Consider the following 23,881-nt stretch of genomic DNA (forward strand, 5'->3'; position numbering starts at 1 on the left):
TTTTTTTTGGAGAAAGGAATTGACAAACAGATGGAATATTTCTTAATAAATAGCCAGTTTGTCATTTTACAAGTTATTGTAGCTAAACAGCCACTCAAACTTATTCATCCAGTGTTTGCTCAATTGTGATAGGGTAGAGTACCCCCTTGGAGTAACCCCCTTTTTGCTGTTTTTCCCAAAATAAGACAAGAGTGATTTACTGAGAAGCTTACACTGGCGATGTACCTGAGAGAAAACGGATTTCGTGGTAAATTATCTCATTTTCAGCAGTAAGAAAAGTGTTTTAGTTGTTTTGCAGAACATCACAGTTGTAGGCCTGTATGATATGAGAATAGTAAGGCCTGGAGTTATGAAGTAGCCTACATGGAAGGAAAATATAATTATATTTTTATAAATTATTAACTTTTTTTTTTTTCAAACCTCGTCTGTGGGGTAAAGGGCATCCCTTCCCATCATAATCACCATGGTTTGAACATCACATCCTTTATATTTTTATATATTTAAAAATGACCTTGTTAGCATGAGCTAGCTAGTTAGTTTGCTAGTCAGTTAGCATCAGCTAGCAATATTTTTCAAATACTCTGATTTTCAGGATGGTTCATTAATAAATATTATTTTTTCCCCTTTCTTTTTATCTATCTTGTATTTTTTAATTTTACCAACTATACCATACCAACTTTATTTGTTAAGCACTTTACAACAACCACAGTTGACCAAAGTGCTGCACAGAAAAAAACATATGTACAATTAATAACCACACAATAAAAGCATTCAAAGTAACAAATTAAATCAAGTAAATAAAGTCGACATCTTACTAGGTGTCAAAAGCCAAAAAGAAAAGATGGGTTTTAAGAAGGGTTTTAAAAACAGATAGAGAAGGCACTGCTTAACATGCAAATTTTAAGCTAAAACTGTTTACTCTGAATGTTTTTTGCTTTTTTTCCCCATAATGGGGGCATTTTGTCCCTCCCTTGGGGCAAGACGTCCCATCCCCTTGGTACAAATTTAATTTTAGTTAAAAATCTAATAGCATGAAATTGATTGCTTTATAATTTGTCATTGTCACTGAAAACTAGGATAGCTGGACACGTTTTTTTCACAGAAAGAATTACACAGTCCTTAGGGGGGCGTTTCCCCCACTCTACCCTGTAGAAAACTAACTTAAATGGGTTTTATATAATATGTTAGGACATATGAAGAGGATATGAAAATATAAAGCAAAAGAGACCTTGTAATGACGGTCAGTCTCTAAAGCGAAAGCGTCCCGTCAGTCAGTCAGTCAGGGCGGGACTGGGAAACGCGCGTGCAGAAGGGAAGCAAGAGTCATTACAGAAATGGTTGGAATTCCACTTCCGTTCAGTGGAACTCAAGAAGTCTCCACAACTTTAAACCCACACGTCTAGATAAGAGTCACATTAACTGTTTTGCTTATCGAATGGCTTCACCGCAGAAATCCCCGTCCTCGCCGAAAGCTCCCACTCCGAAGTCTCCATCCTCCAGGAAAAAAGATGATTCCTTTCTTGGAAAGCTTGGTGGAACTTTGGCAAGAAGAAAAAAGGCAAAAGAAGGTGTGAATTCAACTTTAACTGCATGGATAACAGATGTCTCTGATATTTGATGCTATGCATGTCAAATCAATCTCTCAGCTCTAAAGCGCACTGATGTTTAGGCATGATCTGTCATAGACTGCTGTAGCCTATTATGAACACCTGTAGGCTACTAGCTCTTTGTTTAATTTTTATAATGCAGTGCAGTATAGTGCAATATTATAAGGCCTATATCAATTATGCTATAATATATATATAGGCTACTAATTCAACAGTCTTCTTTCTTTCTTTCTTTCTTTCTTTCTTTCTTTCTTTCTTTCTTTCTTTCTTTCTTTCGTCTTGTTTTTGTTTAATTCTGACCATGTAAACTGTAAGTATTACACTGTTGATATAAACTGAACAATGTGAGTGTTTATAAAAGGCAGCACGTCTCTGCTGTGACCATATAAGGAGGAGAAGTGGCTGTTTTAAATACTCATTGTGAGATGCTGGGTAAATATGGAAATGATATGCAAGACAAAAATATAATTGCCTACACTATAAAAAATGCTGGGTTGTTTCAACTTATGTTTGGGTCATGGACAAACCCAACTGTTGATTTAAAAATGTAGCCTAATTCAAAATGTTCAATATGAACCAACACAGCAGTTGGGTTTAAAAATGTAATAAAAAAATAAATATGGACAAACCCAACTGTTGGGTTTAAACATCATTTAAAAAAAAAAAAAAATGTTTTATGGACAAACACAGCCATTGGGTTTAATGATTTAATTTAATTTAATATATATATATATATATATATATATATATATATATATATATATATATATATATATATATATATATATATATATATATATATATATATATATATATATATATATATATATATATATAGTGTACAAACCCAACCGTTGGGTTTAAAATTTTAATAAAACAATTAAATATGAAAAAAAAGACATATAAATGGCAAACCCAACTGTTGGGTGTAAAAAATGTTATTCAAACATTTAAAAATGGACAAACAACAAACACATTTTAAATATGGACAAACCCAACCGTTGGGTTAAAAAATGTATTCAAAATTTTAAATATGGACCAAGACAACCGTTGGGTTAAAATTTTAATAAAAAAAATTAAATATGGAGAAAAAAGGTCATTAAAAAATTTAAATATGAAAAAAAAGTCATTAAAAAAATAAATATGGAAAAAAAAAGTCATTAAAAAAATTAAATATGGAAAAAAAAAGTCATTAAAAAATTTAAATATGGCAACCCCAACTGTTGGGTGTAAAAATTTAATAAATTTTTTTAAATATTGACAAAACAAATTTATTCAGAATTTTAAATATGGACAAACCCAACAGTTGGGTGTAAAAATGTAATTCAAAATTTTTTATCAACAGTTGGGTTTGTCCATATTTGACCCAAACCTTGTTTAAGAGTGTATGTTTCACATTACATTCAAATATTTAAAGCAGCGATTAAACTTTAATACGTTGCCTTTTTTTTTTATTTTTACTGTGTATGTATTTATTTTTCCTAAAAATATCAAATCCAACCTTTCATTGTTAGACGTCCATTGCTCATTCAGAATGCTTTGACAGTATATATATATATATATATATATATATATATATATATATATATATATATATATATATCCAGCATAGGAGAGATGGAATTGTGTGTCTTGTTGTTTTGATCCCATGTGGCAGACACATATTTAGTTAGCTGGTATGTTTATTTAGGGGTTTAGATTTTCACTGAGAGAAAGAACCACATGCAAGCCACAACAGGAAGTACCATCTGGCACCCCGAGAGAAATGAAAAATCCTGTCAAAAGTTCATTTACAAGCTGTAAATCTGCTGTTATGGATGCGTCCTGAATCTGAGAGTTCACGGGGAAGCCGGAGGGGTGCTTCTCCTCGCCCTCAGCTGTTAGGAGCCGCTCTGGCAGGATTCGTGTTGATTAAAAACAGGATGTCGATATCTCTGGGGATCTGTACCGATTCTTCTTCTGCACTGCCTCTCACAGAGATGTGCTGCAGCATTGCTTTAGTGATTGGCCGGTATCGACGGGGCCGCTGGGCGGATGGAGACGGAGAGGGCGTTTAGAAGATCACATGTGCTGATTCACAGGATGGCAGACAGGGGCGATTAAATGAGACATTCAATGGAACAGCATGATTCACAGGCTTGATCTATAAGCATTAACTAGCACTAATATGTTAATAGGTTTGAGAGTTACATGTCCAGTGTCCACTACAACAACACTGAACACATTACATTCTGCTCTCACTTAAGAATCCTCTTTTTTGGTAATAAGTTCTCCATATAAAAGGAAATTATAACACTGCACATGGCTGTTGTCTCTGTGTATTGTGCATGGGTAGGTGTTTTAATTGAAGGATTAAGTATTTTAATGTATAATATAAAAATCACCTGATTTCAGAAAGTGCAACATGCTCCTGGATTAACATCTGTTGTTGATTTGAGGGAGGAGTTTAGGTGTTGAAGCATCAGAGGGTTAGTTCTTCTACATCAGTGTGTTTAGCTCCGCCCTTCAGAGGAGACGTTAAACTGAGGTCCTGACTCTCTGTGCTCATTGAAAACCCCATGGCACTTCTCATAGAGAGCAGGGGTGTAACCCCCAGTGTCCTGTCCTGACTCACTCCACTGACCTCCTAATATTCCCCATCCACTGTGTCTCTATCTCTCTCTCTCCTCTCCACCTATAGCTATAGCTCTCCACCTTCTCTCCACTCTCTCTCCTCTCCACCTACAGCTATAGCTCTCCACCTTCTCTCCACTCTCTCTCCTCTCCACCTATAGCTATAGCTCTCCACCTTCTCTCCACTCTCTCTCCTCTCCACCTACAGCTATAGCTCTCCACCTTCTCTCCACTCTCTCTCCTCTCCACCTATAGCTATAGCTCTCCACCTCCTCTCCACTCTCTCTCCTCTCCACCTATAGCTATAGCTCTCCACCTCCTCTCCACTCTCTCTCCTCTCCACCTATAGCTATAGCTCTCCACCTCCTCTCCACTCTCTCTCCTCTCCACCTATAGCTATAGCTCTCCACCTCCTCTCCACTCTCTCTCCTCTCCACCTATAGCTATAGCTCTCCACCTCCTCTCCACTCTCTCTCCTCTCCACCTACAGCTATAGCTCTCCACCTCCTCTCCACTCTCTCTCCTCTCCACCTATAGCTATAGCTCTCCACCTCCTCTCCACTCTTTCTCCTCTCCACCTATAGCTATAGCTATCCACCTCCTCTCCACTCTCTCTCCTCTCCACCTATAGCTATAGCTCTCCACCTCCTCTCCACTCTCTCTCCTCTCCACCTATAGCTATAGCTCTCCACCTCCTCTCCACTCTCTCTCCTCTCCACCTATAGCTATAGCTCTCCACCTCCTCTCCACTCTCTCTCCTCTCCACCTATAGCTATAGCTCTCCACCTCCTCTCCACTCTCTCTCCTCTCCACCTACAGCTATAGCTCTCCACCTCCTCTCCACTCTCTCTCCTCTCCACCTATAGCTATAGCTCTCCACCTCCTCTCCACTCTCTCTCCTATCCACCTACAGCTATAGCTCTCCACCTCCTCTCCACTCTCTCTCCTCTCCACCTACAGCTATAGCTCTCCACCTCCTCTCCACTCTCTCTCCTCTCCACCTACAGCTATAGCTCTCCACCTCCTCTCCACTCTCTCTCCTCTCCACCTATAGCTATAGCTCTCCACCTCCTCTCCACTCTCTCTCCTATCCACCTACAGCTGGTGTGTGATGAGCGCTCTGTTCGTTTGTTCATTCATTCATTCATTTGTTCGTTCATTTGTTCATTCATTTATTAATTAGTTTGTTTATTAATTTGTGCATTCATTCATTCAATCGTTCATTCGTTTGTTCATTAGTTCATTCATTTGTTCGTTCGTTCATTTGTTGATTAGTTCATTCATTAGTTCGTTCATTCATTCATTCATTAGTTTGTTCATTCATTCATTCATTCATTCATTCATTCATTCATTCATTCATTCATTCATTCATTCATTCATTTATTCATTCATTAGCTGGTGTGTGATGAGCGTTCTGTTCATTCATTCATTCATTCATTCATTCATTCATTCATTCATTCATTCATTCATTCATTCATTCATTCATTCATTCATTCATTCAATTGTTCATTCATTTGTTCATTCATTCATTCATTCATTCATTCATTCATTCATTCATTCATTCATTCATTCATTCATTCATTCATTCATTTGTTTGTTCATTCATTCATTCATTCATTCATTCATTCATTCATTCATTCATTCATTCATTCGTTCATTAGTTCATTCATTCGTTCGTTCATTAGTTCATTCATTAGTTTGTTCATTCGTTCATTTGTTGATTAATTCGTTCATTAGTTCATTCATTAGTTTGTTAATTCATTCATTCATTCATTCATTCATTCATTCATTCATTCATTTGTTCATTCATTTATTCGTTTGTTGATTCATTCGTTCATTCATTCAGTAATTTGTTCATTCACTCGTTCATTAGTTTGTTCATTCGTTCATTCAATCGTTCATTCATTCATTAATTCATTCAATCATTCATTCATTATTTAATTAATTTATTAGTTTGTTGATTCATTTGTTAATTTATTCGTTTGTTGATTAACGTGTTCATTCCATCATTCATTCATTCGTTCATTAGTTTGTTCATTCGTTTGTTCGTTCGGTTGTTCATTAATTAATTAATTAATTAATTCAGTTGTTTATTCGTTTATTTATGCATTCATTCATTCATTCAATTGTTTGTTGATTTGTTCATTCATCAATTCAGTTTGTTCGTTCATTAGTTTGTTCATTCATTTGTTCCTTCTTTCGTTTGTTCATTTGTTTCATTTGTTCATTCATTCATTAATTTGTTCATTCATTCATTCATTTGTGCATTAATTAATTAATTTGTTCGTTTGTTTATCTGTTCATTCATTTCATTTGTTCATTCATTCATTCATGGGTTTGTTGATTTGTTCATTCATCAATTCAGTTTGTTCGTTCATTAGTTTGTTCATTCATTTGTTCCTTCTTTCCTTTGTTCATTTGTTTCATTCATTCATTCATTCATTCATTCATTCGTTGATTAATTTGTTCATTCGTTCATTCATATTTGTTCATTCTTTTCATTTGTTCATTCATTCATTTGTTTGTTCATATGTCCGTTTATTAATTTGTTTGTTCATTAGTTTGTTCATTCATTTGTCTGTTCATATGTTCCTTCATTAATTTGTTTGTTCAATAATTCATGCCATCGTTCAAACATTTGTTTGTTCGTTTGTTCGTCCGTTCATTCATTTATTTGTTCATTAATTCATTGTATGGATAGGTATAGGGTTGCGATTGGGCAATTTTCAGACAGGAATATTGTTTTAGGATCAACAAAACATGCTGACCCAGGAATGCGTATAACTCAGCAAAATCAGGAAGTATAAGAAAATAATGATAGAAAAAGATATTTTAATGTTAAAAATATATATAATATTCAGTATAATAAAAAATACACTTTTCACCAGATATTTTGTACTGGTTTTTGAACATTCTTTATTTTGTCAAATATTGCTGTATTGATTGAAGGTCTGAATTGTAGTTCTTTTGTTAATGTGAACGTGTTCAGGGATAAATGCATAACATTAAATGAGAGCCTTGAGGAGCCCCTCCACGCTGAGGCTAACACTGCATAACTGACCTCCAATGAGGACAGGAACAGCTCAAAAAGAGCCGTGTGCCAGTTATTGCCAGAGAATTGCTGCTATAGATGATGCCACAATTAATGAGTTCATATCATACAATATATTATATATTTTTAATAATATAATAATATAATTTATTTGTCATTGTTAGTACAACGAGATTACATAAGTACATCAATCGACAGTGCATTTTCATAAAGTGCCAGAGATAAACAGTAACACATGTCACTACATAACAGGGCAATTGACATACAGTAGACCGAGAGTGGGGAATATGAAAAAAAAGTGTGTGTGAATATGTATACTGCAGCGATGCAAAGTCCAGTTCTCAGGTATTGCAATTGGTGGATAGTGTGCATCCTAAATGGGTTAAGTTAGAGGGGAACAGTGTTCATTCAGCAGTCTGACTGCCTGGGGATAAAGACTATTAGCCATTCTGGTGGTCCGGGCTTGAAGAGACCTGTACCTCCTCCCTGATGGTAGCAGACCGAACAAGCTGTTTGCTGGATGGAACCTGTCTCTCATGATGTTAGACAGCGGGAGGTGAACACTGTTGAAATCTCCGGGAGGACAGTCCCAATGATTTTGCCAGCAGTTTTTACCACCCTCTGAATCCTTTGCCGTTCAGCTGTAGTGCAGCTGGAGAACCAAACTAACAGCCCATAAGTCAGTACACTTTGGATTGCACAGTTGTAAAAGTTTGTCATGAGCCTCTGTGGCAGTTTCACTCTTTTTTCTTTAATAATATTATAATAGATTGAGTGAAAATATTAAGGTTTCTTGGATCAAAATAACTAATATATTACAATAAAAATACATTTTGCTTCTCAAGTAAATTTATGATTTAAGAATGTTTGTGCTGGAAAACGAGACATTTGCAAAGCATATCTTTCCTTTATTTCTTTTTACTGGCTGTGATTAAATGGACCAAGTTTATGAACATAGGCAAGGTTTGGCTGACATATAAAGAGTTTTTCAGTTCAGTTTTTATGACATGAAGCATAAAGCGGTTCAAGAGAAAATCTTGTTGTGATGCATATCTTTTCGTAGTGTCTGAGCTCCAGGAGGAGGGAATGAATGCGATTAACCTGCCCCTCAGCCCCACACCCTTTGAGCTGGACCCTGAAGACACCATGCTAGGTAAAATTGATCAACATAACTGATCATTCAGAGTTGAACTGCACAACTTCTGTCATACTAAAAGCTGCTGTATTTCCCATTTGTCTCAAAAGAAGAGAATGAAGTCCGTACCATGGTTGATCCCAACTCAAGGAATGATCCCAAACTCCAAGAGCTGATGAAGGTAAAGCAACTGTTCTCTGAGAGCTTTGGCCTTTTTCTGTCACTCTCTTGACTTGCAACTTTCAAGTGAGACAAGTTAGTCTAGTGGTACAGTTGTTTTCTATCATGCAAAGAGACTCATATTCAAATCCTGATCCAATTTTACACTCTTAAAATAAAGGTTCCAAATAGGGGGTTACGCAGCAATGCCATAAAAGAATGATGTATGGTTCCCCAAAGAACCAAACCAATTTTGCTTAGGGTGTTTTCGCACTTGGCAGGTTTGGTTGGATTAAAATGAACCCTGGTGCGATTGCTCTGTTAGTGCGGTTCATTAGAATAAGTGTGAACACTGCCATCTGAACCCTGGTGTGCACCAAACAAGAGGACCGAGACCGCTCAAAAGATGCCAGTGTGAAGAAATTTTCCACTGTAAAGAATTCTGTGGAATGGAAAGTTTCCATGGACGTTTAAGGTTCTTCATGGAACCATTGATGCCAATAAATAATTTTTAAGAATGTACATATTCAAAGTGAAATACATAAATGATAAATAAAAAATAACGCAAATTACAGTATGTATATTTATAATTGTATATCATCCTTTGAAGACATTCACTAACTAATAATAGAACCACAAGCTACTTTAGGAAGCATTGATGATTGACTAGTTTTGTGCTACGGTAGTCTTTCAACGTGCATATTCAACAAACAATTTTTCCCACAAAATATCCCACTTCTCTGGTGTTTTATGACAGGTGCTCATTGATTGGATCAATGATGTGTTGGTGGGAGAGAGAATCATTGTTAAGGATCTAGCTGAAGACCTCTATGATGGGCAGGTTCTTCAAAAGCTCTTTGGTGAGGAATCTGGAAAAGAGAGTATATTATTGTTTCATTAAGACCCTTATATCGTGTAACCTATAAATTGTGTATTTATTCCCAGAGAAGCTGGAGGGAGAGCAGCTGAATGTGGCTGAGGTGACTCAGTGTGAGATCGCTCAGAAACAGAAGTTGCAGACTGTTCTGGAAAAGATCAATGACACCCTCAAAGTTTCCTCCAGGAACATTAAATGGAAAGTTGACTGTATGTACTGTAGCTTTGGCCTCTTTTCCCATTGGTATAATCATTACTGTTCATCACTCAGCTGTCTCTCCTTTTTTGCAACTAGGGCTCTGTTTACACCTGGTATTAAAGGGGTGGTAAACCACGATTTCACTATTCTAACTTAAGCTAGCGTGTAATGTTGCTGCTTTAGCATAAACAACATCTGCAAAGTTACAACGTTCAAAGTTTAAAGCAAAGGGAGATATTTGCTTTTAAAGAAATCCATTTCTAAGAACTACAGCAAACGGCCAGTAGGCGACGACACACATTCCTCCAGGGTTGGTGACATCACCAGGCTCAATATTTACATAAACCCCTCCTCCGAGAATATTAAATAAGGGGGGGTGAGGCCATTTTGTATCGCGGCGCTGTTGTGGTATAGTTAGGCTGGAGTGTTGTTGCCGCGATGCCGAGGAAACGCTGTTATATTCATCCGGATTGCAGGTCTGGGGTACTTGCTTTGTTCAGCCTTCATAGGGACGGGGGTGCGTTGCAGAGCGTTTAACATACAACATGTTATATGCACGTGTGTATGAGACAGAAGGGAACAGGCACGTGCGGGGGCTCCCGCAGCACATCTCACGGAGGGAAACTTTCACAATGTTCGCGAGTTCAACACCGGATTTGCACAACGTCAGCTGCATAAGACAAACACTGCCAGTGTGTGGATGCACGATGCGCGCGGGGCTCCCTCCCGCAGCACATTTCACGGAGGAAAACTTTCACAATGTTCGCGAGTTCAATGCAGGATATGCACAACGGCTTGACCTGAAAGCTGGATTTACAAACAGAAGCTGTTTACGGGCCACAACCTGTAAGTCTGATTTATTTTTCATCTATGTGTTTTCCTGTAATAGGTTGTAGCAAGGAAGTAAACAGATGACAACTCTGTTCTGCAAACCAGTCTGTTAAATGCTTATTCATACTTAACGTTATCCGACGAACACCTATCGTTACAAACACTAACGTTAAAATCTCAACAGCGAACTTGGCATTAGTGTAAATGATTCTTTGATTAGAGCTTTCATGTATTATTTATCTACAGGCATGCCAAACATGGTTCTGTGTGTGATTTGGCTACTATAGTAAAGCCAGTGTTTAGTGTTTTGGGTTAATAGTTCTTGCGACAGATATTTGGCCATAATCGTTCTAAAAATACAAAAGTAACAGTGCCATTCAGTAGCGATCACTAATGATCCGCAGTCTTTACTCATTAGGACTGAACAGGTTCTGCTCGATCATCTTCACTAAAATGTTCTGGGTCTGATTCGGGCTCAGATTGGTGTGGTTTTATTGACGCCATCGTTTCTAATACTAACCAAAGCACAGTCTACCGGTAAGGTAAGGGGCGTGATGTTTCCGACAAACGTACACTGCGGTTAGCGAATCACAACACACTGGGCCAGCTAACCAATCTGAGCCCATTGCGTATTTTTGAGGGACTGGCTTCATACAACCCGGAAAGCATCAGACCGTTTTACAAGGAGGGACAGAGCAGTGTAGAATAAATGTCAAATATATGAAAAATAATGATTTTTTTAAAAAAACGAAGCATCAACACGTTACAGTGCACCCCACAAACACAATCAAGCCTTCAAAACAATGTGTTTTACCACCCCTTTAAAGGATTAGTTCACTTTTAAATAAACTTTTGCTGATAATTTACTCACCCCCCATGTCATCCAAGATGTCCATGTCTTTCTTTCTGCAGTCGAAAAGAAATTAAGGTTTTGGATGAAAACAGTTTTTCTCCATATAATGGACTTCAATGGGCTCCAAACGGTTCAAGGTCCAAATTACAGTTTCAGTGCAGCTTCAAAGGGCTTTAAATGATACCAAACGATGAATAAGGGTCTTATCTAGCGAAACAATCAGTTTCTGCGAGAAACCGAGCAGTATTTATGCTATTATTTTACCTCTTTTCAGACAAACGTGATCATCTCTGAGCTCTGCCATAACTTCCGCTAAGTGAGGTCAAAATACGAGCGTGGTCATAGATGTATACATAGATACTTCATTAGCACTTGTACGGATCAATAGAATTAGGCATCTACGATCAATATATCTATGACCAGGCTGGTATTTTGACCTTACTTAGCGGAAGTTATTGCACTCTGTTCGTCTGAAAAGAGGTAAAATAATAGCATAAATACTGCTCGGTTTCCCACAGAAACTGATCGTTTCGCTAGATAAGACCCTTATTCATCGTCTGGTATCGTTTAAAGCCCTTTGAAGCTGTACTGAAACTGTAATTTGCACCTTGAACCGTTTGGAGCCCATTGAAGTCCATTATATGGAGAAAACCCTGGATGTTTTCATCCAAAACCTTAATTTCTTATCGACTGCAGAAAGAAAGACATGGACATCTTGGATGACATGGGGATGAGTAAATTATCAGCAAAAGTTTATTTAAAAGTTAACTAATCCTTTAAGATGCATTTTGGTCGATCGGATCATCACAAGTGGACGACACTAAATACAGGTGTAAACGGGTCTAAAACGGTTTGAGCTTGTCCACTTTCGACCACTTCCAGAGGTAGCGGAGAACACATTAAACCGGGTTGCTTTCGTAGTGTAGACGCTCATGTGGTCGAATGTGTTTAAACAGCCACAAAAGACGTCTTCTCTCCGTCTACTGACCTAATGTGTGAACATTATGGGAAGCGCGCTAGCCAGAAAGGATTTAAACTTTGATGGCTGAAGAGCTAAATGTGGTTTGAAGATGAAAAACGTACCAAGCACAATGTTCTCTCACCATTCCTGATTTCCTTAACACACTCACAGCGTTCGGCTGGTCTTGTGGCTGTCAGAGCAGAAACGAAAGCTGATGCTCCTGTGTGTTTTTCTTTTTTCTCCGGACGTGTTCAAATGTAAATTGCGTGATCATACATTTAAAAAAACATACATTTACCCACCCATAGACCCTCCCCTTGAAGAAATCAGGACAGAAGTGGTCAAAAGTGGACAAAAGAACGGACTGATGCTGCTTTTACGTGCTATCGGAAATTTCATAATTCACACTTCAGAAGTTGTGATTACGAGTTTATTGCACTTAAATGCTTTGTTGTTGGAATGAACAGGAATTGTAGAGGACACCAGGTTTATTCATGCCTATTTATTGAGAAACTCTTATTAAAACCAACATCATATGCACATGCACGGACAACCATATAAGCATTTACGATGCTATACAGATTTCTAATGCTATTTTCACTGTGTATAAAACATACATTACGCTTCAAATGATTACTCGTGTATGTAAATATGCACTACATTAATGACAAGACAAGACGATGTAGCTGTTTTGGGGAAAAAACGAAAAAATCATACCTGTCACAGCAGCAGTTCCCTTTCGAAAGGGAACTCGCGCTGCGTCAGCTGACGCTACGGGGAACGCCTCCAGCGTGACAGGTGTCTGAACTACTATCGAATCACGGCAATCCTATTGACCGGCGACAGCCTATGATGTCATCAAGGTGCGACCAGGAAGTATATAAGGGCACCTTGCCAACATGACACCGCTTTTTCGTCTTCAGGGACTGTTTTGTTTGAATGCCGGGGGTCAAGAGCATGCTCATTCAGCTCTTATGGAGCTGTTCGTTTGTTTGTGTATGTGAGCGTTTGTCAATCCGAGATCGCTCCGTTCTCGTCTGATTCTCTTCCTGAGGGAAGAGGGTTTTGGCATCCGAGACTGATGATGCGGTCCTGCTCATGCCGAGGCTGAGCGCGGACGCGTGTCACAGGTTTCATGGATAGAGGAGCTCGCTGAGGCGGCTGACGAGACTTATCTGCAAGTGCTCTAGGGATGCTGTGTATGCTGTGCCTTTGAATGTATATAAAACAACACTGCAGGCGGGCTGCGGCTGCCATGTTGGTGCATGTTCGGCTTGCTCACTGACATTGATGGAAAGGGTAAGAGAATATGGGTATGTGTCATCGGTGGACGAGGACACTGAGAGCTCCAACCCTGCCATTTAAGTCTTCAAAATGATGTTTTGCAAATCTATCGGCAGGGCATACACAGCAGCAGGTCAGCCCAGTGCTACTTCTCTCACCATGGCGGTGTTGCAAAGATGCGCACCAGGCAGATCTGCTGAGGATCTCAATCAGGGGTTGTTTTTCTGATGTGGGGTGCACCAGCCGGAGACTGGGTCTGAGGACCAGCATCGCTGAAGTGCATTCGGCAGCGTCTGAGGACCTGCATACCATTGAGATCCGGTTCCCTAGCAGGCGGGAGGCGTCACGGTCCAAGGACCGAAGACGGGGCCCAAGGGCCAGCATCGCCTCTCTGGGACCCCCTCAGTCGAGGGTGGGGCACACAGAGGCGGACTCCCGGGGGAAGTAGGAGTTCTATATCACAATCGCAGTAAAAAAAAAAAAAAAAGGCGTTGATGATGGGTCTCCTTATCGAAGTAAGAATAAAAAAGTTGACCCTCACCCCTCTACTTCATCTCCTCCCCTTGCGCTTCTTACGTCCTGCCTGGGGTAGGCCCGTGATGATTATATTCTAGGCCCGCCGGGTTGGTCTGTAAGAGCGCCCCCTCAGGATGGTGGTCGTATACTAGCTTGATGGCTGGTTCTTCAAGGTTTGAAGCACCCGAGGAGCGAGTGGTGAGTCCCCCTCGAGAAGGGTGAAACATTTCTTACTATGTTTTTCAGGACCCTCTTTTGATCTCCTAAGAGGGTTTGGGGAATTATGGAACATCGCTGGACATCGCAGGGCCTGCAGCTCCCCATGAGTAAGCTAAGAACAATCTTCTTTGCAACAGTATATGTTTGTGCATAATGCTATACTTTAGCTAGTAGAGATCTACCGCCTCTCCGTGTTATCTCTCTCACTTATGTGAGTGTTTGTATTTGCCGCTCTTGCTCGCGGGCTTGTGGCGTGCGGGGGCGAGTTGTTTGTTTTCTTAGCTTTAAGTATAAAGTAGCATTACGACCGGGTTAAGCACTAATGCGTGAGCTGTAGTGAGATCTGCGCCCAGCTCTGTTGGGCTTTTAAATGGGTTTCAGGGCCCCGTTGTTTATGTAAGGGGTGATAATATTTCTTTCCCGAGCCCTGGGTAGATCTAGTGCAGGTTTAGCACCGCACCACTTGGCCTAGGCTTTGCTAAGGATGGGGGGCGCTTCCTTTAAAAGCAGGTAAGGTCGCCCCAGGCCTGTCTTTAAGTATAAGAACGGTGCTTGTTTTTCTGCATCCTTGATTCAGCCTCCTCTTATTACAGAGTAGTCCGGCCAAGGCCCGCCCCCTTCTCTGTGTTCTGGGGTTATTTAGTAATGCAGTGTAGGTGTTGCAGCAGGGATAGCGACCTTGCCAGTGGTCGTGGGGCCGGGTTGAGCGTCTTTCGCTGTGTGCGTCTAAGACTTTAGTTTTGCTGTGCCCCGCCTTTCAGAGCTGGTGTGGCCGCCACCTCCTGGCGGCCCCCGGCCTCATCCTGGAGGATGGTACGGCCGGTGGGTTACATATTTGTATGAAGTTTTTTACCCTCTGCTCTATGTCCTCTGCTCCACCTTCTTTAGGGCTCGGGTCGAGCTGAACATCGCAACCTTCTGCATGGCGGTTTGATCGAATGCTCCCCTGAGGCCCGAGCATTACCAATGGCTGACGTCCTTGCCCCTAAGGGCCTGCTGTGGGGTAAGCAGGCTCACTGGACCTCCTCTGAGGGGTTGGTCCCGGGCTCCAGTCACTGGATGGCTAGCACGAGCTGCTAGTAGGTAGTAGGCCTCACCCGGGCCTCCCTGAGGGCGAGTTACCGGTTCCCAGTCTCTCTGGCGGTGAGCGTGGAGTGCTAGCAGGTAGTAGGCCTCACTAGGCCTCCCTGGAGGACTAGCACGTTCTGCTATCAGGTGGTAGGCGGCGAGCCTCCCTGAGATCGTTCCCCGGTCCCCAGTTCCGGTACCACATGGTAGCATGGGTTGCTAACAGGTAGCAAGCTGCACGGGGCTTCCCTGTGGTATTCGACATTGGGTAGTAGCCTGAGGGCACGTTCCTGGTCTTCAGTCACTGGACACCTAGCAGAAGATTGCTGTCAGGTAGTAGGCGTCACCAGGCCTCCCTGAAAACTCGTTTCTGGGTGGTGGGCCCCAGCGGGCCTCCCTAACGGCGAGCTCTGGGACCTCAGTCATCTCTGATTGCACGAATGGCTAGAACAGGTGGTAGGCCTCACCAGGCCTCCCTGAGGGTGAGCCCCCGAGCTTGGACGCTCAGTTAGCTGGCTTAACATGCTATCAGATTGTAGGCCCCCACTAGGCCTCCCTGAGGGGGTTCCGGTTCCAGTCACTGTGACAGACTAGCATGGACCGTTAACAGGTCTTCCTACCAGGTGGTAGGCCTCACTAGGCCTCCCTGTCGGAGCGAGTCCCATCTTCCAGCTACCTCGAGGGCCAGCTCGACTGCTATTGGGTAGTAGGCCTCATTAGGCCTCCCTGAGGGCGAACTCCGCTGTTTGGACGCGCGAGCAGTCAGCACAGGTTACCAGGTGGAGGCCCCTTCTGGCCTCCCTGGGGAACGAGTTCCCTAGGAGGGAACACATAACTGGCTTTACGCTGACAGCTGATGGTCACCTGCTATGAGGAGCCGGTTTCTAGCCGGTAGCACCTGAAGGCGGTGTTCATACCCTAGCATGACGAGACGACGCTGCTACTATGCGGTCCCTACAGGAAGGGACTCTCATAGATCGCCTACAGCATGGTTACCTACCAGGCAGGCTTGGGAGCTCCTCTCAAGTGAGAGTCTTCTGTGAGCTGATAGCCGCTTGGCACTGATCCGTCAGTTGTAGGCCCCTCGACGCCTCCCAGCAAGGATCAGCCTGTAGGCCTGTTCGGCCTCCTGAGCACGTTTTAAAATAAGTGCTTGGTAGATCGTAGGATCGAGCGGCTAAACTCCCCTCGCTAGCAAGGGTTAGAAAGCACTTGGCTGAGCGCTGCTCTCCAGGATAACCCATCTCTGAAGTCCGGCTGGTGGAGGACACTGCCTTTTTTGCAGTACCCTAGCAGGATGTCTCTCCAGAGGCAAGTACCAGAGGCTCTGTACTTAAGCAGACAGGGGTTGGCCGAACTGACGTGTCCCACATAGAGGTCGCTAGGTCAGGCCTCCCTGGTGGCATTTGGTGAATTCTTCCCGAATAGTGACTGGCACGGGTTGCCTCGGGTCCCCTTGCCACGTTCCCTTAAAGGAACCCCTTCTGTCGAATGGGCTGGTTCCAGGCCTTCGAGCGGCCAGGGTAGGACTTCATATGGTCTGCGAAGGTTCCTTCTCAGGTTCATAGCTTGGGCTTTGACCGTAGGGAACGCTGTCACTGACAGCCTAATGTGACCAGAAGGGGAGTGGTTCAGGCATTTCAGTTGAATTTGCTTGTCCTGACAGTTGTCACTGCCAGTGGGCATGCACTCCTTTCGGCATGGCGGCGTTGGTATATCGTTCCCCGTAGCGTCAGCTGACACAGCGCGAGTTCCCTTTCGAAAGGGAACGTCTCTGGTTACGTATGTAACCTATGTTCCCTGAGAACAGGGAACGAGACGCTGCGTCGCTTTGCCATGCCTCAAGGCTTGCCTGCCAAACAGTCCCTTCAGACGAAGAGCGGTGTCATGTTGGCAAGGTGCCCTTATATACTTCCTGGTCGCACCTTGATGACATCATAGGCTGTCGCCGGTCAATAGGATTGCCGTGATTCGATAGTAGTTCAGACACCTGTCACGCTGGAGGCGTTTCCCGTAGCGTCAGCTGACGCAGCGTCTCGTTCCCTGTTCTCAGGGAACATAGGTTACATACGTAACCAGAGGCGTTCTCCCCACCACCATGTTTAAAGTTTTTGGCACGCCCTTCTCTGGAATTTGGGTATCAAAATTATTTCAGAACTCTCCAGTGGTAAACACGACACACGTTCATGTGCAATTTTTACCCAGGAAACTCGTATTTACAATCATTCCGTTGAAGGCAGCATAAAACACCAGGTGTAAACGGGAATGTGTCTACCTCGTCTGACCAAAACGCATCTTAATAACAGGTGTAAACAGGGCCTAGGGTTGTTTTTTTTCTTTTTAACACCAATTGTGGTCACTGGGTATTTCACTGATTCTGCTTAAAGGTAGGGAAGGCAATTTCAGAGCGGCTAGCAATCGTAAGCTAGCTTTGAAAGCATTAGATCCCACCCTCCTTTCAGATCACTCTCTAAAGCCACGCCTCCTCCAAAACACATGAACGCGCAGGTCGCGCAGAGCCAGAGCAGAGTCTGCAAAGCATCACAAGAGATGGTGTAAAAGTACCTCATGTCTCAAAGCTCATAACTTTACAATAATAATGAACGTAAATAACTTACAGAGCATAAATCTGAGAATGTGAACAGCTCCGGGTATAATGTCACGGGTTGCTATCCCATAATTACGGTTACGACAGAGCGTGAACGCAGCATAAGCTCGTTGTTTTGGTTCAGGAGGAACTGTAAAGGGTGGCTGCTGTTTGTTTGTGGCGCTCGGTGAATGTCTGTCTATGACTCTGCATAGCCTCTTTAAAAGGTGCTGATGACATGTGATGTCTGGCTGCACGGAGGTATGGAAATACATACACTGACAGACAGTTAGGACATCGGACCATTGCATTCGGACCAAAACATTTTTGGTCCTGAGACTTCCACAGATGATATATATGCACTTTTTTTTTTATTTAGACCACTTCGATTACTGATTGCTATCAGGGTGTGAAGGGAGTTTCAACCAGAAAAACAAAAAGTGTTTATGAAAAACATTGCCTACCCTACCTTTAAGGACCTAGATTTACATTAGAAATGAAGAACCAATACAGTTTATTATACAAATGTCTATACAAATCATTATTTAATATTTTCATCAATTGCGTATGTAAAATATGCAATGAATAGGTTAATAATATGCAAAATTTGTCATTGACAATAAAAAAAATTGCAACGACAATATCATAACCATTTTTATAGTTTATTTTATTTTATTCATGTTTGTTTTTTTAAATTGAATTTAGCAGTTCTGTCATTTTCGGGTTGCAACCCACCAGCGTAGAACCACTGATGAATTAGGATGTTTCATTGCTGACCTTTCTTTTCATTATTATGAATATTTTTAACATAATGTAGACATTAAGAAGGCATTTCTGCTGTTTATTCTGTTGTGTTTTTCTCAGCTGTTCATGCTAAGAACATTGTGGCCATTCTTCACCTGCTGGTGGCTCTTTCTCAGCATTTCCGTGCCCCCATCAGACTGCCAGACCATGTGATCATTCAAGTAGTCGTGGTCCAGGTGCTTTTATTTTCTGTGCATAATGTATAGCTTAATGATTTTCTTTAAGTTTCTCAGTTGCTAAATTGTTCTACACACATTTAAAGGGATAGTTCACCCAAAAATGAAAATTAGCCCATGATTTACTCACCCTCAAGTCATCTTAGGTATATATGACATTCTTCTTTCAGACGAATGCAGTTGGAGTTATATTAAAAATGTCCTGGCTCTTCCAAGCTTTATAATGGCAGTGAATTGTTGTCTCATTTATGAAGTCCATAAAAGTGCATCTATCCATCATATAACTGCTACACACGGCTCCGGGGGTTAATAAAGGCCTTCTGAAGCAAAGAGATGTGTTTGTGTAAGAAAAATATCCATATTTAAAACTTTATAGACTAAAATAACTAGCGGAAAGCCATACGCAATTCAACTTAAGGCGAAAGAGTAACCCCTGATGCGATGTATAGGAGCATTGTAAGCTTTGACGCGTCTCGTGGATAGTGCTGAGCAACAAACTCAAGCCCCTCTTCTCTTATATCGAAATCCTCCGCATTTCTCTTTAAAAGAGTGTTTTGTTTTGCTCTATCCTCTGCACTTCTGCGTTCTTCAATACGCATGCGTCAACTGTTCAAGGGTCAATTACTCTTTCACCGTGAATCGATGCGGCAATCGGCCGGAAGTTAGTTATTTTAGTCTATAAAGTTTTAAATATGGATATTTTTCTTACACAAATGCGCCACTTCACTTCAGAAGGCCTTTATTAATAATCAGTTATATGATGAATAGATGCACTTTTATGGATTTCATAAACGAGACAACAAATCACTCCCATTATAATGCTTGGATTAGCCAGGACTTTTTCAATATTAACTCGTCTGAAAGAAGAATGTCATATACACCTATAGGATGACTTGATTTTATTCATGAGACATGGGCAGCGATCTTTGTAAACGTTCTGTGTAAATGTTCATAAATCCATATTGTCGCAATATGATTGACTTAAGAATGATTTTACGTTTACACAGATATTCATTCTGTTTGGTGTTTCATGAATGAGGTTTGTAAATAACAATAACCACACCGTAGCTATGTTTACTAGTAATACTCTTTTAACTTGGTATCTTGTTTTATAGTAATGTTACAGTAATCACAATAGCAGGTTTTCTTTTTTCTTTTTTTGCCATGGTAAATTTTTTGATAACTTTTCCTTGCTATTTACATTATTTTGTGAAATTTTTCTTTGTCCCAACAGAAACGAGAGGGAATACTTCAGTCTCGGCAGATTCAGGAGGAAATTACAGGCAACATAGAGTATGATTTTATATTTTTTATTCATTACAGGCCTTGAAAATAAAAGAGTAGCACTTTATAGTACGACATGATAACATTAACACAATAGTAAGCATTAGTAAATGCACTGAACTAGAAATGACCAACAATATATTTTATAAATTTACATGAACCAAGGTTAATAAATTATACTATATTATAAAACAGTTAGTTCCCGTCCTTGATTCTGATTGGTCAATAGCTGTGTTTTTTTCACGATTCACCTGACAGCGCTAGCTAAAGCATTTGTCAGTTGTGTCTTGCTCTGTGTTCACAACAGGTTATAGTCCTTTCAATATAAAAGTCTTCGCTACTGACTGACTCACTCCTATTAAAGACAGTCTTCGCCATCTAATGCCGTAATAATATAACTTCCATTGCTGTACATGGTCAGGGACAATTTATTCCAGAGGAAGGAAGTCTTTTAGTGAATTTACTTCATGAAAGTTGCATTGATACATATTTTTGGCTTTAATATTTCTATTGTGTGGTAACTGTTTTATAAAAGCAATAAAGTCCTTGAGGCTAGTGCTGTATCGTGAATAAGTCACAGCTGAAGGGAACTCATTTACCCATAGACCCTCCCCTCGAAGAAATCAGGACAGAAGTGGTCAAAAGTGGACAAAAGAAACGGATTGATGCTGCCTTCACGTGCTATCGGAAATTTCATAATTTGGATAATTTTCATAAGTTGTGATTATGAGCTTGTTGCACTCAAGTGCTTTGTTGTTGGAATGAACAGGAATCGTAGAGGACACCAGGTTTATTCTTGCCTATTTATTGAGAAACTCTTATTAAAACCAACAACATATGTACATGCACTGACAACCATATAAGCATTTACGATGCTATACAGATTTCTGCCGATTCTGTAATTTTGGTCAAATACTGGCTATTTTCGCTGTGTATAAAACATACAGTATGCTTCAAATGATTACTTGTGTATGTAAATAAGCACTGCATTAATGACAAGACGATCTAGCTGTTTTGGGGGAAAAAAACTAATAAATAAAAGGGAACTCCGCTTCATGTCGTGCCTAACAACGCCCTTCTACCTTCTACCCTACCTTATTGCTTAAAAAATATGCTACTCTCTATTCTTAGTTTATGATAATGTACTAATGTTGATCTATAAAACCCTTCTATGCTATAAATGCATTCATAATAGGCCCCGATTCACTTCAAGCTAAATCGCAGAACGAACTTTTGTGTCATCACTTTGAACAAAATCAGGTCAAAAACTAAGTTTGTTTGGTGTTCGTATCAAAAGTTTGATACCAAAATGAACTTTCTAGAAAAATTTGCTCTAGTTGGAAAACACCTTCAAACTACCATTGGCCCGTGGTGATGATGTAATAGGTGGGTGTGGCTATAAGGCTCCGGAAACCTTCTCCAATTGATCTTTTCTGTTCAGACCGTTGAGGTCAGTGTAATTCTAATTCAAAAGTCACTAACCCTGTTTTTTCATGTTTAATACCGTAAAGCTGCTGCTTTATAGCAATCTACTGTATGATGTGCTATATAAACAAACCTGACGTGACTTTACTTGAGTGCAAACATCCACATTGCTATGATCAGATGCTTTCTTAACTGCTGTTTTCTCACCACCGCTGTCATTTTTGTTGTGTGTTTGTTTTGTTATTGAGAGGAAAGCGCGCAGGCGGAGCACATATTTACATTTTCATGTGCGCATCGCTCTCAGTAGTGTGGGCGGCGTTGGGATTAGCTAGCAGTATTCAGATTTCTTTTTACCCCTGAGCAAAGAGTGAAAAAGAACTTCCCCGTGAGTATATTATATGAGTATATTATAGCCTTAAAGGGTTAGTTCACCCAAAAATGTTGTAACTTACACTATTGAGGTGTTGTTGTCCAGAAAGAAAACAAAAGTGTGGTGTCGGAGGCAGGGGCGCCGCTAACAATTGTGGGCCCTATGAGAGAATATGATGTTGGGCCCTCTACCACACCAACCTAGCTATCAAAAATCTTTGTCTGCAATTTAAAGGTCCCGTTTTTCCTGTTTTTTTTGAAGCTTTGATTGTGTTTACAGTGTGCAATATAACATGTGTTCATGTTTCGCATGTAAAAAAACACAATTTACTGATCTGTATACTGCTGTTTTCACTGTCCTAAAAACGGCTCGAAGATTTCCTTATTCTATGAAGTCCCTCCTTCAGAAATACGTAACGAGTTCTGATTGTGCCAGCGGTTCCCGTGTTGTGATTCGACAGCAGCTACGCACGTTGCCCGGAAAGGTCACGTCTCTTACCATAACGGGGAGATGCATGCGCTCAAACTACAGCGTCCCTGAAGCCCAAACAAAGGTGATTTGACTCCGGGATGAAAATAACAGCGTCTTGACGACATGGCGACAAACACACTCTACAAACGCAACCGAACGCAACACTTCCTCTTCTCCACGTGGGAGAGCAACAAGACCACGCCCCCTTTTTTGCGTATTCTTGTGGGCGGAGGTTAGTCAACAAACTGATCTACTGACGTCATTAAAGCAGGATGTACAGGGATGTAGTCCAAACCGGCCGTTCGCTGTAGGCTTTGAAAGGGAACTTCTGTTAAATAAAATATCTCGCTTGGCATTGAACTTTGAGCTTTATAATTTTACAGGTATTATATATGCTCTAACAGCAACATTACACACTAACTAAAGTTTGAAAAATGGGATCACGAAGAACAGGACCTTTAATAATACTGACCAGTAAGCTCCGCTCGCTCAACCCAGAATGCCCCAATTCGCTGATGAAACATTGATTCAAATTTAGATACAATTTATACAAAATGAAATGTACTTTAAATAAAGGCTTTCTACAAAACAAAACTTAATGAAGTGGTCAAAATCATGTCTGACTCACTCCCACTCTCCTGGCATTGCGCATCTTATGCTGTTCACTTTTCATAATCAACATAGATAGACATAAAAAATAACATTGTAATATTTAAACATAAATATAAAACGAAATACCTTTTCTTAATGGCTACAACAAGTATAGTAGCGTAGAGTACAGAGAAATTTCATGTTGGAGTGGGTTTGAGCAAATGTTTCACCCATGAGCGTGAACGGTTCATGAGTGGAGCGTTTTGCTGGATTTAGCCGGAAATAAGCCGTCATTTTGTTATATTTGTAACTCTTTGGTAGATTATTCATTTGTAATTTCTATTACATTAGTACTAGTACTGTTACTACTAATAAAACCAATCTCTGGGGGCCGCAAAAGAGCGGGGGCCCTTAGAATCGTCCTAACTTTTCTCCCCTTAGCGGCGCCCCTGGTCGGAGGAAGGCAAGAGCTGGCATATTTTCCCCAGGTTTAATATGACACATCACCGTCATCCGCATACGTTGGGATTGAGTGAGGAAAAAGTATACAAATATACTTTCAATGTAGGTCACAGATAAAAAAAGGGAAATATGTCTGTCGTATTGTTTAACGTGTATATGCTTGGCTTACTTGTTAAAATATGACCAGTCATCCAGTGTCTTTGACATGCAGTGACATGCCAGTCCCGGGCAGTGGTGTACAGGGTGTGTGTGTGTCCGTTGTGAGCTGTATCCTCCTGCTTCTCAGCAGATTTGCAGTGGTTCTAGAGGTTGAGCAGCAGGGCTGTTGCTCTGCCAGC

The 23,881-nt window shown here is 40.9% G+C and overlaps 1 protein-coding gene across 2 annotated transcripts in view; it reads left to right on the forward strand.

Moving 5' to 3' along the window:
- Nucleotides 1-1,243: 1,243 nt before the first annotated feature.
- Nucleotides 1,244-23,881, forward strand: part of parvab (parvin, alpha b) — a 44,726-nt gene continuing 22,088 nt past the window's right edge. Inside the window, exons 1-7 of one of the 2 annotated variants that reach the window (XM_079810873.1) lie at nt 1,244-1,568; nt 8,336-8,425; nt 8,518-8,588; nt 9,324-9,426; nt 9,512-9,652; nt 18,825-18,940; nt 20,175-20,233. In XM_079810873.1, the coding sequence (XP_079666999.1) occupies nt 1,436-1,568; nt 8,336-8,425; nt 8,518-8,588; nt 9,324-9,426; nt 9,512-9,652; nt 18,825-18,940; nt 20,175-20,233 (713 nt within the window). In that variant the 5' untranslated portion in view covers nt 1,244-1,435. The remainder of the gene's footprint in view (nt 1,569-8,335; nt 8,426-8,517; nt 8,589-9,323; nt 9,427-9,511; nt 9,653-18,824; nt 18,941-20,174; nt 20,234-23,881) is intronic. The other variant, XM_079810874.1, reaches the window with a different exon arrangement.

The sequence above is a fragment of the Gobio gobio genome, assembly GCF_949357685.1.
Source record: "Gobio gobio genome assembly, chromosome: 2".
NCBI classification, from domain to species: Eukaryota; Metazoa; Chordata; class Actinopteri; order Cypriniformes; family Gobionidae; genus Gobio; species Gobio gobio.